The sequence below is a fragment of the Cebidichthys violaceus genome, unplaced genomic scaffold, assembly GCF_023349555.1.
Source record: "Cebidichthys violaceus isolate CVI_PGR_0920_01 unplaced genomic scaffold, fCebVio1.0.p SCAF_11, whole genome shotgun sequence".
Taxonomy (NCBI): domain Eukaryota; kingdom Metazoa; phylum Chordata; class Actinopteri; order Perciformes; family Stichaeidae; genus Cebidichthys; species Cebidichthys violaceus.
Genome location: NW_027176274.1, coordinates 10,641,157 through 10,656,097, shown reverse-complemented (window position 1 = coordinate 10,656,097; position 14,941 = coordinate 10,641,157). Strand labels below are relative to the sequence as shown.

The 14,941-nt window shown below is 40.0% G+C and overlaps 1 protein-coding gene across 3 annotated transcripts; it reads left to right on the top strand.

Moving 5' to 3' along the window:
* The first annotated feature begins 4,324 nt into the window (after positions 1–4,324).
* sp3a (sp3a transcription factor) lies at positions 4,325–12,875 on the top strand. Of its 3 annotated transcripts, none has more exons than XM_068704591.1 (7): positions 4,325–4,478; positions 4,888–4,985; positions 5,342–5,428; positions 7,143–8,361; positions 9,217–9,403; positions 9,492–9,688; positions 10,881–12,875. In XM_068704591.1, exons 1-7 carry the CDS (start codon positions 4,472–4,474, stop codon positions 11,171–11,173), a joined length of 2,088 nt encoding a protein of 695 aa, XP_068560692.1. In that variant the 5' UTR covers positions 4,325–4,471; the 3' UTR covers positions 11,174–12,875. The 3 variants fall into 3 exon arrangements, with proteins under 3 accessions (XP_068560692.1, XP_068560682.1, XP_068560700.1); XM_068704581.1 differs by having other exon boundaries at positions 5,333–5,428; XM_068704599.1 differs by lacking the exon at positions 5,342–5,428.
* Positions 12,876–14,941: the final 2,066 nt, after the last annotated feature.

Genomic DNA, 14,941 nt, shown 5'->3' with positions numbered 1-14,941 from the left:
ATCACTTAAAGATATTTCATGCAGCAGACCAACATTTACAGCTCTCATATACTGTCCTCTGTGCAACAACAGGCTGTTTTCGGCCCACTTTTTTCTAAGTGAAACCATACCGATCCTCTGGAGAACACAATGGGGGCTTTGCATTCCTCTCGGGGTGGTGGTGGTGTTGGCCAACCTAAACCCCACATACTCATCTGCTGTAGTTTCAAGGCTCGGAGATTGACGAGTTGTTGCCAGTGGTCTGGGTCGTGGAGTATTTTGTTTTTCATAAAGTGACAATAAATATTCTCTGAGCGAGTAATAAAGCTATTTAGAATCATGCAGATGTAGTGTAGGAACAAAACACCATAACAAAGAGGCAAGAATTATAATAATAGAATAATATTATTATGAATTATAAACTCACTGGGTGTCCTTTCTGTCCTCACGCAATTAAGCACATTTTAAAGTATAAATGCAAACATTAGCATCTGATATAACCATTATCAGACGTCGTAGGTGGATTGTTAAAGAAGTCTAACTGGTTCAACCTCTAAGTACATCTAATTAAAAACAAGTCCAGAAATATGACAGAATCTCTGTTGACACAAATGTTCTGTCAGCACTATCAATCAAGCGGTGCCACTCTGCCCAGAGGCAAACCACAGTGGCATCAAACCAAGAAGGCTAAGAGTGGAAAGCTCGCTTTCAAACACACACCCAGGAAAACAGACTGCGGCCTGCTGTTGTAAATCACATGCACACCAAAGATCTTTAAAGAACTTTTAAAAAAGGAATGTTTGACACATAACAAATACACATATAAATAACTACGCCATTTTTTAAAGCATGCACAAGGGATTGTGTGGGGAAATGCAATGGTTATTGTTAACGCATTGTATCATATTATTACAGACAGGAATTATTTCTATTTTGGATGATAATAAAAGCCATGTTGTAATCACTGCTATTGTGTGACTTCTCTGTCTGTCGCATGCACTATATACTGTACACAGAACAAATTTTTTGGATTTTACTAATATAACACTTCATGTTCATTTCTGAAAGTTAATGCAACAATTGAGTTCTACTATCGTGATTCAACTTGGTGCTTTGATTTATTGCTCTCTGCGTCAGAGTGATAAAACCTTGCCAGTATAATGTTGAAAGAAAGGAACATCATAAACAGCCCAGGGGAGTTACAGAGAGAAGTGTTTAAATCATAATCAGGTTGACAAATGCAGTTTTTGTTTGCAGTCCAACAACACTATTGGCTTCATAAAAGTAGACTGTATGGGGAAACAGTTCCATTAGATTACATTAGACTGTACAGGCGTATCTGGTAAGTGGCGACTGAGTGTAAATCTGCTTTTCAACAGACACACATAATCCTCATCTGTACATAGATAAATTTACTATATACCATATTACTTCAGTGATCTTTGCACTTGCATGCTTGTAATATACATTACCAATCAGACCTCAATCCCTGTTTACACACCAACAATTATTTCATATGTAGATACTTTGTGCTTGTTGTCTAATTGCTGTTTCTATTTTTACTCCTCTTACCTATACATAAAAAGTATTTTGTTTGCTTATCTTTGTTCAACCTTGTCTTTGTTTAGTTTTTTTGTCACGAGAGCGACTGAAAACTGTAATAAAATGTATTGTACATGTCAGAATCAGATTCAGAATCAGAATCAGAATCAGCTTTATTGGCCATGTATGCGTATACAAGAAAGTTGACATGAAATACTTTACGCATTCATATGTTACGTCTGTATGCTAAAAATATTTTGAACTATCACATTACAAATACATATAAAAACCTTTCATGCAACTCTTATTTATACTTATGTATAGCAGTTATATTCTCAGTTTCAGAGACAGAGATTTGATATTCCATACACACTTCTGTGCTGCACCAAATTCAATTCTCTCTCTCAGCTCCCATTTACAGTGTCCCACGAGGTGCCTCCAGCAGGGCAGTTTCTCTCCGTGGGGTCACTCTCTCTTGGACTGGCCTTCATGAAAACAACTGTCAATATGTTAATATGAAACACTCAGAGCCATTGTGGGCTCACTCTGGTACTCCTCTTATCCTTCCCATTCTGCTCTGTGCCTCAGCAACAATGTTCACCCCCAGAATAAAGTGAGAAGTGGCTTTTGCTTTGAAAAATAAAGTTTTCATTACTATTTCTAATTCATTTATTCTGTTAAGATTTGTTAAAAAATAATATATCATTGAATTTTCCCCCTAACAATACTTAATAAAAGCTGGGTCTGTGCAGTGAGAAGGCCATTGATGCCCCTATTTACAGTTATATCTATCACACTGAATCCTTAAAGATGTGCTGAAGCTCCCACTGGGTAATTGCTCCACAGACTTCACAGATTCCTCTCACGAAGTGAATACAAGGTCTGTCAATATGATCTCATTTCCTTTGTTTGCAGTCTGAGCTGGTGACAACATTCACAGGTCTGAAGACAAACACCATGGCAGTTGTATGTGTCTTGTGCAGGCCACTGCGTCCACCAGGGGGTTGCATTTGAGCTGTTTTTAGGATATTTGACTTTTCCCTTTAACTTGGAGGTCTTTGTAGAAATTGTTGATACGTTTCCAAGGACTCCTGGAGTAAGACAGACACAGCTGCAAGGTTTTTCTAAAGCTGTTTCCATTGGCCTGTGTTTACCTGACACTTGGATTGACAGTAGAGTGATTGGAAATATCCACCATTCACTGCCGTGAGCTCCTGAGTGCACGGAAAGTGCTTTTGTAGTCTGGCTGTAATGGGCCAAGTTTGAATTGAAGGTTGAGAGAAATAGCCTCACTGCGGTCGCGCACTGTGAGGAACTGACACACCACAAATAATACTCAGAAGTGGGGTCCTGATAGCATCACAGAGCATGTACAATAGCATGCAGGCTCTCATTTCAATGCACTTTCACAATGTTGGACTGTGCACAATCAGATGGAGGGGAAAAAATCACGTCAAATACAAACTCAGATTGTGTCTCGATTGTGTTCCTTTTTGTCCTAGTAATCAACACACATCTTGAAACTCAATGGCTGATCACTTTCTTAATCACAGGTAAGAAAGTGCCACTGCCTAATTTGCAGAAACACATAAGAGCAAACCTGCCATGTTGAATGGCATCATTCAGATGCATCAAAGAGATGGGATTTCTAGCAGTGCCTCAAATATAAATCTGTTTTGTGAACTTAAAAATAAGGATACATGGATACTGATCTAATCTGCCTTTATTTGAACGATCATCATTAAATACAGTTTCTTTGTCAGAATAATTGTAAAATTCAGTGTTTCCTCCATTAGTTGTATTTCATTCACTCCCAGCAGGCCACCAGCTCAGTTTTTAAAGCCATAGTGGTCGGTCATAGCAATGGGCTGACTCTTCATTCAAACTCAAAACAAGTTGCGAAGAATACAGGCAATCCTGTCAAAAACTAAATTAAACTCACCAAGCTGTCTGCCTGAGTGGCGGCAATGTCATCAGTGTGTGTACTAGTAGTACATTTAGCTGTTAGCCAAACGCATCGTCCAAAACAATGAAAGTGAGCAAACTGTTTTAAACAGATGTGTCACTGGGCGTAAAGTAGCGGCTGGGGGCCGGTGATGCACTCAGATGTGTTATCACTAGCGGCCCACACCAACCAGGGGCCGGTTAAGAGTGGCGGGTGACAAGTCGGCAGGCAGATAATGGCAGTATATAAACAGGCGGTATAAAATAGGCAGTAAAATGTGTTGTGAGAAAGTGTGAGTCACTGCAAGCACGAGAGGCCTTGAGAACGCAGCCATAAGTGGTCACCCCAAAAAATGTATGCAGTTTGCTGCAGTAGATTGCGAGATTATTGAATCTGAATTATGAATCTGCCTGGAATTTAGAGCACCTTGTTTTGTGTTTTCATGTTAAATTACAACACCTGATAAAAGGAGTTATCATAACAAAACATCGTATCACACCAGCCACAACACCTAATCGGGCCAGTGGTGTTTATATAGTTTATACTGTATATGTATGCTGCAGTTACAGGCAAAGTGTATAATAGCAGCCATCTCACTGAACAGGTTTGATTCACTGGTAACAACAATGAAACTGAAAGTAAACAATGAAACTTCAACCCTCACTACTATCAACATCAGTAATGTAAAACTGAACCTGCATAATAAACAGGAAAAGAATCCAACAAAGGGTGATTGACATGTCGACTGACAAATAATATCATGGTGTGCAAAACGAATAACCAATCACCTTTGTGAAGGACGGCGGGATTTCCTGTATGTGACGCAAACACTCCCAGTCAACACTGGAGGCCCCACCCTTTGTGTTACCTACCGCACGTCAATCAAAATAGAAAAAAATCTGACAGTTATCACCTATTTCTACGCGTAAACAATCCATTTTATTTGCTGATAATGTCCGGTGGCTTGTGACTATCAGGACTCTCTGTTTCACGACAAGTCACGGAATGAGTGGTATGTAATATATATCTTATTCTTCTCCAAGCTAACAAGCTACCATAGGCATCCTCTGGCTAAATTAGCTAGCAGGCTAGCAGGGATGCTGGTTGGTGATATTGCTAATCATCGCCGGATAAGTTAGCAGGAGTAGCTAACGCTGCGCTCGTTAGCTAAGCTAGCCGTGTTAGCTTGTTTAGGACACATCACTAGTGAGCTCTCAAACTCATTATTGCTACGTCGCTATTTTCTTTATGGAGATTGGTACAGTTTGTAGCGGCAGTTGTGATTGTATTGTTTGCTAGTCTACTGACGTCATGATGCTACATATATGTGCTTGTTCTCTAGTTATGTGAGTATCAAGCTTGTTTAGCTAACGTTAGCTTCGGCTGTTCCCACTCTTAGCTAAATGCTCTTTACTACACAGCCCCAGAGCAGCCGATGAAACCAGAAGACATGGCTGCCTTTGACGGGGACAGCAGTCAAGGCGACTTTCTGCAGCAGGAGCAATGCAGGGGCAATCAGGTAACGTAAAGGTATCACTCATGGGATTAGGACTCATTAGGCTATACGTCGTTGAGAGGTGCTTACCGAAGTTCACACATTTCAAAGTTGGAGTGGGGTATTGTGCCCTGATTTGTACTTCTCAGGCAGTTTACATATCCCGCTTCCTCAGCTTGGATTCAAGTGACAGGCTGTAAACTCCAAGATATAAACATTAGCTGGGTGCTATTGTAGGTGCTGCCTGGAAAGAAAGTCCCTCAGCCTCCTAACTACAGTCTTTGCTCTTTGGCAGTGAGTTATAATTTCTATGTGGCCCAGACTAATGGACACCCACTTTCTTCCTTTTTAAATTTGCCTATTGTGGGAAGGACACTCAGCCATCACCCCTCGACCTGCTAGCAACCACCTGCACTAAGGTTGGGTCACCGTCTTCAGAGGTGGACAGAGGTGCTGTAGCTGATGTGGTAAGTCAGCACCTCTGCTAGATCAGACACAGCTACAGTCCTCACTCACAGCTGAGCAGAATTGGTGATTGGAGAGTAGTCAAGCTTACACTTTTACACATTTTGACATTTAGGTGGATATCGCATTGCATCAACTACAATGTTTTTACCATTAATAGACTCAGTAAGGGCATCCATATCCTTCTGGTCATGTGACTACATGTACTGACCCCTGTATATGACATATTGAATGCAATTGCAGTTATCTTTAGAAGTACTATGTAACTAGACCTTCTATATTTGATGTAGTGTACGCATCTGGCAATTAATTTTATTGCTTCATGCTTATTTGTAATTGCCCCCGGTTAAAACAGCAACATCAACCACAAGCAGGGCTGTGTTTTGGCAAACATCTGTATTTTAAAATCAAATTTTAGGAAAACACTGTCGTAGTATAAAGAACACACTACATGGGTAGAATATGAGTACAGAATAGTTTACTTTTTAATGCAATCAGAAGAGCGGGAGGTCTAGTTGCACACAGTATCACAAAACATAATATCACAATACTCACCGTGGAGAGCAGGGTTGCCTTTCAATCAGAGGGTCCGTGGTTCGATCCCCGGCTCTACTAGTCTCATGTCAATGTGTCCTTGAGCAAGACACTTAACCCCGAAATTGCTCCTGTAGCTGCGTCTACGGTGTGTAGATAGATACTGAATTGTAAGTCGCTTTGGATAAAAGCGTCTGCTAAAATGATCGTAATGTAATGTAATGTACTCAATTTCTTTGATATTTTCTTCCATCTCTAACCACAAGTGCATCAGGGAATGAAGTGAAGTTCATGTATGAATGAATGTAGGTGAAGATGTAGTTTGACTGTGTCTGTTGTTAAATGTGGTTTTGTATTGTGCTTATTAATGAGATTGATTGTGATCAATCTGACAAAAGACATGAAGCCAGGAGCACCAGTTGATTGTTTTCACATTAAAGCAGCTGCAAGAGCAATGAAGTTTGTATTTATAGTAAATTAACACTTCATTACAGCTGTGATAGCATATCAAAGCGGAGCATATATTAGAAAACGGTGCGGTTTCTTTCTGGCTGTGTTCACACAGTTCTCGTTTGATACAGTCGACACAAACGTGTGTTTGCCCATTTGCGGAGGTTAATTTTGTCTGACAAGCATGCTGTCGACAACTGCGTCAGGACCAGCTGAAAACGTAGCACTAACCACCATAAATATAGCTTTCAAGCGTAGTTAGGTGTAGCAGGAGTTGCTGTAGGGCATAAGATGTTATTTCTTGGGTCAGAGTAGCGCCGACGATGGAGGATGACACACCACTGACATTGTCTAATGTATGAGTTACCATCAGACTTCAGGGTTACAACTCTTGAGTTATCATGATTTATGATAAATCAGCATTAAATAAAACTAAGGTGATATCACATTCATAGATTACCAGTTACTAAGAACAGGAACATACATGTTTAACTTAAATTTCTTTCCTATGCAGCTTCTACCGACTCAAAAGAATTTTGCTCATTGTGCCCTCTGCCCCAACATGCTTGCGCCATTTTTTTCTGCACAAAGTGTCAAATATATTTCCTGTACATTTTGAAAATCAGGTTATAACTAGACTTCTGATCAGGCGCTTTGCATTGCTTAAAATATTTAATTAACAAGTGCCTAATGTCTTTTTTTAATGTCAATCATTTATTTTCATCTATTCAGCTTACTGGAACAGAAAAATGGGAGGTGTTAACCCCCGCAACAGCAGCAAAAGATGAATCTGGATTGATACAAATCCAAAATCACGGAATATTAACATCGAACGGACAGTATGTTCTTCCTCTCCAGAACTTACAGAGTCAGCCGATCTTTGTGACGTCAGGAACTGATGTCTCCTCTGCCAATTCAGTGCCTAACATTCAGTATCAAGTAATTCCTCAGATTCAAACAGCAGATGGACAGCTGAGCTTCTCCACTTCTGGCATGGAAGGAGTGACTCTGTCTCAGAATGCCACAGGGCAGATTCACATCTTGCCTGACGGTAGCCAGAGTCTCAGCGTAACATCAACTGCAAACATCCTTAATAACAACCAGAACCTCATATCACAGACTGGTAATGTCCAGCAGCTCCAGGGGGTTTCTCTTGGCAGCTCCACCTTCAACAACCAGGGTCAGGTTGTTACTAATGTGCCTGTGGGTTTGCCTGGGAACATTACTTTTGTTCCTATCAACAGTATGGACTTGGACTCCCTTGGCCTCTCTGGTGCTCAGACTATAGCAACAGGGATCACTGCCGATGGCCAGCTAATTATGACGAGTCAGCCCGTTGATGGCTCGGAGAGTCTGGCGAAGACAGATAATCACCTTTCACAGACACTACCAGTAGACGGCTCGAATGCAAATCACGAGATGTATGTGCCAACGTCTTCCTCTCAGCTACAAATTACAACGAACGAATCGGGTCTGCTGACACAAGACACTTCGTTGTCATCTGTGGGTGCAGAGCAAGCCGACTCGAGTTCTGGTCTCCAGGAGGGCTTCATCCAACAGAACCAGGAGCAGAGCATCCAGGTGTCCTCCGCTCAGTCCATCATCCAGCTGCAGCAGGTACCTATTCAGACCACCAACGGTCAGGTGGTCCAGTCCGGGCAGAACCTGCAAAACGTGCAGCTGATCAACCCGGGAACATTCATCATCCAAGCTCAGACGGTCACGCCGTCGGGACAGATACAATGGCAGACCTTTCAGGTGCAGGGAGTGCAGAACCTACAGAACCTGCAGCTGCCAACGACACCACCCCAGCAGATAACCCTGGCTCCAGTCCAGACGCTATCACTGGGTTCCAGTCCAGTCAGCATCAGCACGGGACAGATCCCCAACCTGCAGACAGTGACAGTCAACACTATGGCCCAACACGAAGGAGACACAGACAACTTTGGAGGTACAGTAGCTCTTTTTATTAATACACTCATAATGTACTGTGGAGTCAATTGTGCGTCCTGTTATTTATGGTAGTTTGATTGATTGTTTGCCTTACTCTGCCTCTGATTGGCTAGTATTTGTGCCTTCTTTGCAGAATTTGTTGATTAAGTTTATTGCTGATGAACAAGGTTGGTGGAAGGTTGTTAGGGTTAATGATTTCAACTCAGATGTGGGTGTTTTCATAAGGATGGCAGCAGTGGTCTCATATATATTATTACAATGTTGTTGTTTTTTTGTTTCTCTATGAAGATTACATTTTTCTATGTGGTGTCATAATTAAACACATTGTTAACCTGAATGATGAAATGGAACACTGATTAAATGTGAATGGATGTGTTGTGAAAATGGTCTATATTTTAGTCTAAAAATGTACAATATTATACAAAATTGAGAAAAATCAATTATTGTTGAAAATTCATCCAAACAATTTGAGTTTTCTTTATAAATATAGTTTTTTGGGTTGGTTTTTTTACATTCAACATCTCAACAAAATACATTGTTTGTATTTTTAAAGCACCTCTTTTGTTTAGTTTGTATGTAATAATAACTATCGAAGGATTGCGATGAAGTTTTTGATTGTAGCAAAGTCCTTCCTTCCATTTTCTGCCACCTGTGGGCTAAAAATCCACAGGGTATGTTAATTGAATTATCAAAATTGTCATTGATACATGTTCTGTCATTGAAGTAATTATTCTATCACTAAGTTGTACTTGTGAAATGTGCTGCCATGCTGTCACAGAATGATGGAGTATCTCTCTGAAGGCTTCTTGATAAGTTTACCAGAGCTTGATATTTATGTCCACATTAATTCCAGACATTCGGATAAAAGAAGAGCCGGACTCTGGAGACTGGCAGCTGAGCACCGACTCCACCCTGAACACAAGCGACCTGTCCCACCTCCGCGTCAGGCTGGTGGATGAGGAGGACCAGCTGGGTCAGGAGGGCAAGAGGCTGCGCAGAGTGGCGTGTACTTGCCCCAACTGTAAAGAGTCCGGTGGGAGGTGAGTAAGCCTAACTTCATACTCTCTACAGCTCTGCATTGGAAATAAACATATCGGGACTCTAACTGCCCATACCTGTGCTCCTCAGAGGGTCCAGCACGGGGAAGAAGAAGCAGCACATCTGCCACATTGCTGGCTGTGGGAAAGTATACGGGAAGACGTCACACCTGCGAGCACACCTGCGCTGGCATTCAGGGGAGCGACCTTTTGTTTGCAGCTGGATGTTCTGTGGGAAGAGGTTCACACGCAGCGACGAGCTGCAGAGACACAGGAGAACACACACAGGTGCAATTTATTTTTTGCTCCCTCTGTGGTTGCGCATTAGGAAAACACCAGTAAAATGTGTTAATTTGTGCCCTGCAAAGTGTGAGTCACGTAAGAAATAACAACGTTTGTCCCCCTTTAGATTTACATGTAAAATGTCAACTGAGGATTTAAGGCCATTGTGAAAAAAAATAAAAAAAATAACCAGATTTCAAGGCAAGGCAAGTTTATTTGTATAGCACATTTCAACAACAAGGCAATTCAAAGTGCTTCACATAAAACCATTAAAAGCATCAAAACATAAGGCAAAAGAAAATTATTTTCTAGTTCAGAATGGGGTTTAAACGGGTTTAATTTGCAGGATCTGTTAACATCAGATTAAATAACGTTTCAAGAGATACTCGTAGTGAGCTGTTTAGCTCTTTGGTTTTAGTTTTATCCCATTATTCTCCTTTGAATCTGAACAATCTCGTATCAGCTCACCTAATTTGCCGTTTTATGAAATCTTTCCCTGCAGTTGCCATCTGTCGTCATGGGGTGAACTATAAGAAGTAGTAGCCTATGAGAAATATACCAGCACAACATAATGATCTACATTATCTGATGACATTTACTCCCGGAATAGACTTTTAAAAGAGATATGACCAATTTATAAACCTTCGCCATATAATTGGCTGACTGAGGCCTCTGACAGTACGGCCTATAGTAGCGTTTCATTACAATGTCAGCTTCAGTGCTCAGATATCAAAAGGATATAGGTCTGATTTTTTTTTTTAAGTGTATGAAGTACTTATCCATACTCAGTGTATTACCCACAGTAGATGGCCATTTTTAAGTGGCTAAAATACGCTTTGTCGATTCTCCTGTAAGTAACCCAGTGTGGATAAGTACCTCATTCAACCCCACTTTAGAAAGAGTTAACTATTCAACAATTCTAATCAACTATATTGTATTAATTTGTCATCAATTTAATTGTCAGTGGTTAGAATTCACTAATATCACAATAAAAATATTTAGACTTCAGTGGCATTTCTCCCTTTTTATTATTTTATTCATCAGACAACCAAATTGAACTTGGGTGCCACTTTCTTAAACGTACCTCCTCACCTATGAAACGTATCCTCCAGATAGATAGCCATGTTTGACTCCCTCTCCAAATGTATTCAGCATCAAACTCTTCATCTTTCAAACTCTTATTTTCTCTCTCTGGCAGGAGAGAAGAAGTTTGTCTGCCCGGAATGTTCAAAGCGTTTCATGCGGAGCGACCACCTGGCGAAGCACATTAAAACTCATCAGAACAAAAAAGGCGTGAACTCTGGCAGCGCTGTGGTGGCCTCGATGGAATCCGCGGGGTCCTCAGACAGTATCATCACCACGGCGGGCGGGACCACCCTCATCCTCACCAACATCCAGCAGGGTTCCAGCACCGCCCAGGACATCCTGGCCAACGCGGAGATCCCGCTCCAGCTCGTCACCACCGTAGCGGCCAGCGAAGTCATGGAGTGATTTACACTCCACTTATGAACTTCGACAACCTTTTCTCATACTGTATACTCCTACCTGCATTTTTATTCAAGTTTTTGAAGAAAAACTAAAATTCTAAATATATATACAGTATATATTTTAACACGGAAATAGTCAGGTCATGTCCGTACTCAAGTTTTTACTGAGGAAAAACTAGTGGAGACGAATAGAAGATACATGTGGAAAAAAAGACATTGCAGTAAACACACAAGGAAATGCCTTATTTTGTACAATGTTGTGTCGTTGGAAATGTAGGATGCCATTTTGTTTTGAACCTACTTATTTTACCTACTTGTGTGTTTTTCACAAAAAAATATTGGTAAGTTGAGCAATTTTTGTTTTTTCATGGTATATTCTTATGATGTCCTTGGTAAGCAAGGTTTGTTCCATCCTTTAAGCAAAGATTTAATCTCACAACAGAGCTAATTTTAAGTAATGTTATTGCTTATGTCCATGCAAATGTATTCACGTTTTGTTTGTTTTATATTATGCATTCTTATTTCTGTGTCCTCTTCTTACAAATTGGCCGGCCCTCTTTAAAACCTTTGCTCACATTTTGCAGGTGAAAATCAAAAACAATCAAAATTTTGTATTGTAATTCCTTTTGAACATATTCTGTTGATATGATGCACATTATTTGCTTATTAAATATTTGAAATGAACCGCTATTTATATTTAGGCTTTACATAGACGACACATTTGTGATATTAAAAGTCAAAAATATTTCAAATGGCTCCATTATATGTAATTTAAATGTGTTTTTGTAAAACCTTTTTGGAGGGAGAAAAAAAACATGCGTTGTAATATTTAGAAGAAAAGCCATTTTTTTTGGATGTAATTGCCAAATTTGACTACAAACTCAGGGTGACTGTGACTGTGTTCTATGATTAGAGTAAATCACCTCTGTAGCTTCTCGGCCGTGGTGGTGGTGATATGAAGAAACGCTATTTGACGATGGACCAAAAGCTGAGGTGACTTAAACTGTCGCCGTGTTACTGATGTCAGTAGTGACGATGAGGACGACCCCCGTTCATGTTATAGAAGCAGCTTTGCAGAATTCTCATCAGTATCTTGCTCCATCATGCAGTTGGAAAAACGTAGTGCATTACTGAAAGCGGTACTCTTTTTAACAGCACTATTCTCATCACTTCATCTTGTTGTTAATCCTTTTGTATACATTGTTCTTTGTATAAGAAACTGTCCTTTATATTCATTGTCAGTAAATGTAAAATATTTGTCTTTTTGTTGATACTATTTTCTTTAACTTTATGTTGCATTTTCCTCTTCCACGTTATGTGTTTTTCATTTTATCTCTGACCCCCCCCCCCCCCCCCAAACTGTTGTATTGTCAATTTAAATGCACACTGAACAGTGAATTATGGTGGCATATCTGATTTGATTTTGGACACGTCCTCTTCAGGAGATTAATGCTTTTCCCCCATTAAAACAGCATCTTTATATTATGTACTAAACACTGTTTAGGTTTGTTTTCACTTCAAAATCTTCTGTATAAATATGTCAATATAACATCAATATAAACCTTCTGTTACACTTGAATTTACTTTCATTTTTCCTGAATTGTTTTCTGTTATCATCTATGGATGTTGTCAAATGTCTGCTTTCTGAGACTGATATTTCATACTAAAACGACTGAACGTAAGACAAGTTAGAATTATACTTGAAACCTTTTGTTTTGTGAGACTTTTCGGAGACTTGTCACCGTGACAGAGGTTCATTCTCCCCCGCGGCTCATACTCTGGGTTAGTAGTCCAGTAGATGTCACTACAGCCAAGGGAGCAGGACAAGAGGTATGTCTGACCCCTTGGCCTTCCCCATGTAGCCCTGCTAAGATAAGGACAGAAGTCGCTGAGGCTAACAGGAGGTGTGGACCCTTCAGTTAACCACAAGTTAATGTCACACAGAAATGTCAGCAACATATTCTGCTGCTGGAGAACAAAGTACTGTCTCGTGACTTTGAACAAACCCTACAGATGCGTCAGAGGTAACGGCTTCTGGTTTTATGACCTACATTCATGTACATTTGAGTTAATTATCAGGAATCTATTTAAACAACCTGCTCTTTTTTGTTTCTGACTTCACAGTCCACACAGTTTCCTGTCACTGTCCTTTGCCAGAGGTGTCAATATATTTTTGATATATTGACCTGATATTACGTTCCCACAGCAGCACACATGCTGCATCACTATCTGTGCCTCTTACACTAAATGGGACATTTTACTTATTAGGTACTGTTGCTATTTTTTAAGACAGCGGCATGAGGGAGTTCAAAATGTATTATAGCCTTCCTGGTTTTAGTGCCTGTGAACACAATTAAAATGGTAGTCTGTGAAAAGCTTTATCTGGTCAATCAGAATGAAAAGCACATGCTTTTTGAGTCTTAGACAATTTGCTGAAAGCGAGTCAGACGATGGTCTATAACGTTAAAAAGGACTCGTCATTTGCATAATTTAATGAATCCAATTCATTGTAATGCAATACCAAGTGCACCAGGAACATAGAATGACAGTTTGAGTTAATGAAATGTGTTAACGGTATCATCATTTACTTGTATGTTAATTAGTCCAATTAATTTCCCCTGCTCGGTAATCTGAATATTGTAATAATCTTTTCTCGCCTGCAGGAATGAACCTATGATACACAGACCTTTGGGACAATCTGCTTAGAGAATCGTGGGTTTTTCCAGTTGAAGCGTGTGCTGGCAAATATGCAAAAAAACGTGAGTGCCTTCAAATATTTCTTAGGTGTGAGGTTCAGGAATGTTCCTGCAGTTTTTAGGGAATTTGTACTCTGTGCTTGAATATTATTTACCAGAGTTTGTGTATAGTCTACCTTTTAGCTTTTGTGATGCAAATCACACCCACAGTTGGAAATGTGTTGAGGAGGATTGTCCGGTGCCAGACTCAGGATAACTTTCACTTGCTTGACAAATGGTCATTGCATTGTAACAAGAGGAGGGATGGTTCTTCTGGCCGTTGCAGATAAAAGCTGCCATCAGTTGTCGATCCTCCTCGGCACGTTAATGGAAGGAAGAGAGATCGGGTGGCTGCTGAGCGTGACGCTGTCCACACTGTCATTTCAAATGACCACCTGGATTGGAGGCTAACTTTGACAACAAATGGTTGTAGCTCTTCTAATAGCGTACTTTTGTATGTCAGTGTTGGTCTGTAACCTTATGAGCAGAGAACAGTTTCTACCCCAGTTAATTCATCTGGAGAGGTGATTTTAGTTTTAAGAAAATTATGTCAGATAAGTAAAGCATCTTGTGGCTTTGATTTGTTGAGGAAAGTGTGTGTTTACTGCACACACTTAGTTCCTCATTGTTGCTGTTGTTTTGCAAAAGAGGAATAAAATACAATTCAATTCAACTTGAGAGTAAAAGGAAATCTTTTTTTTTAATAATGCAGCTTCAATATTGTCTTTTGTGATGGAAAAATATTATTTACACTACTGGTAGTTTGTGTGTTTTTATTGCAACAAATAGCTTTGGTTCTTCTGGCTCAGATTGAATAATGGTGCATTTGTGCATGGTGCGCAACTTCTCCAATTCATGTGCAAAATGCATAAACACAGTAAATACTGTAATCATGCAATAACGTTTCCAACTGTATGTGTGATAGAATTCAAAATGCTATTGGGATTATGGTTCTTAACCATTGGGAGGTAATGTGAACTGTTGGCAGAAATGACTTCTTTCATTATACTGTCCCAAATATACAAAATACTTCAGCG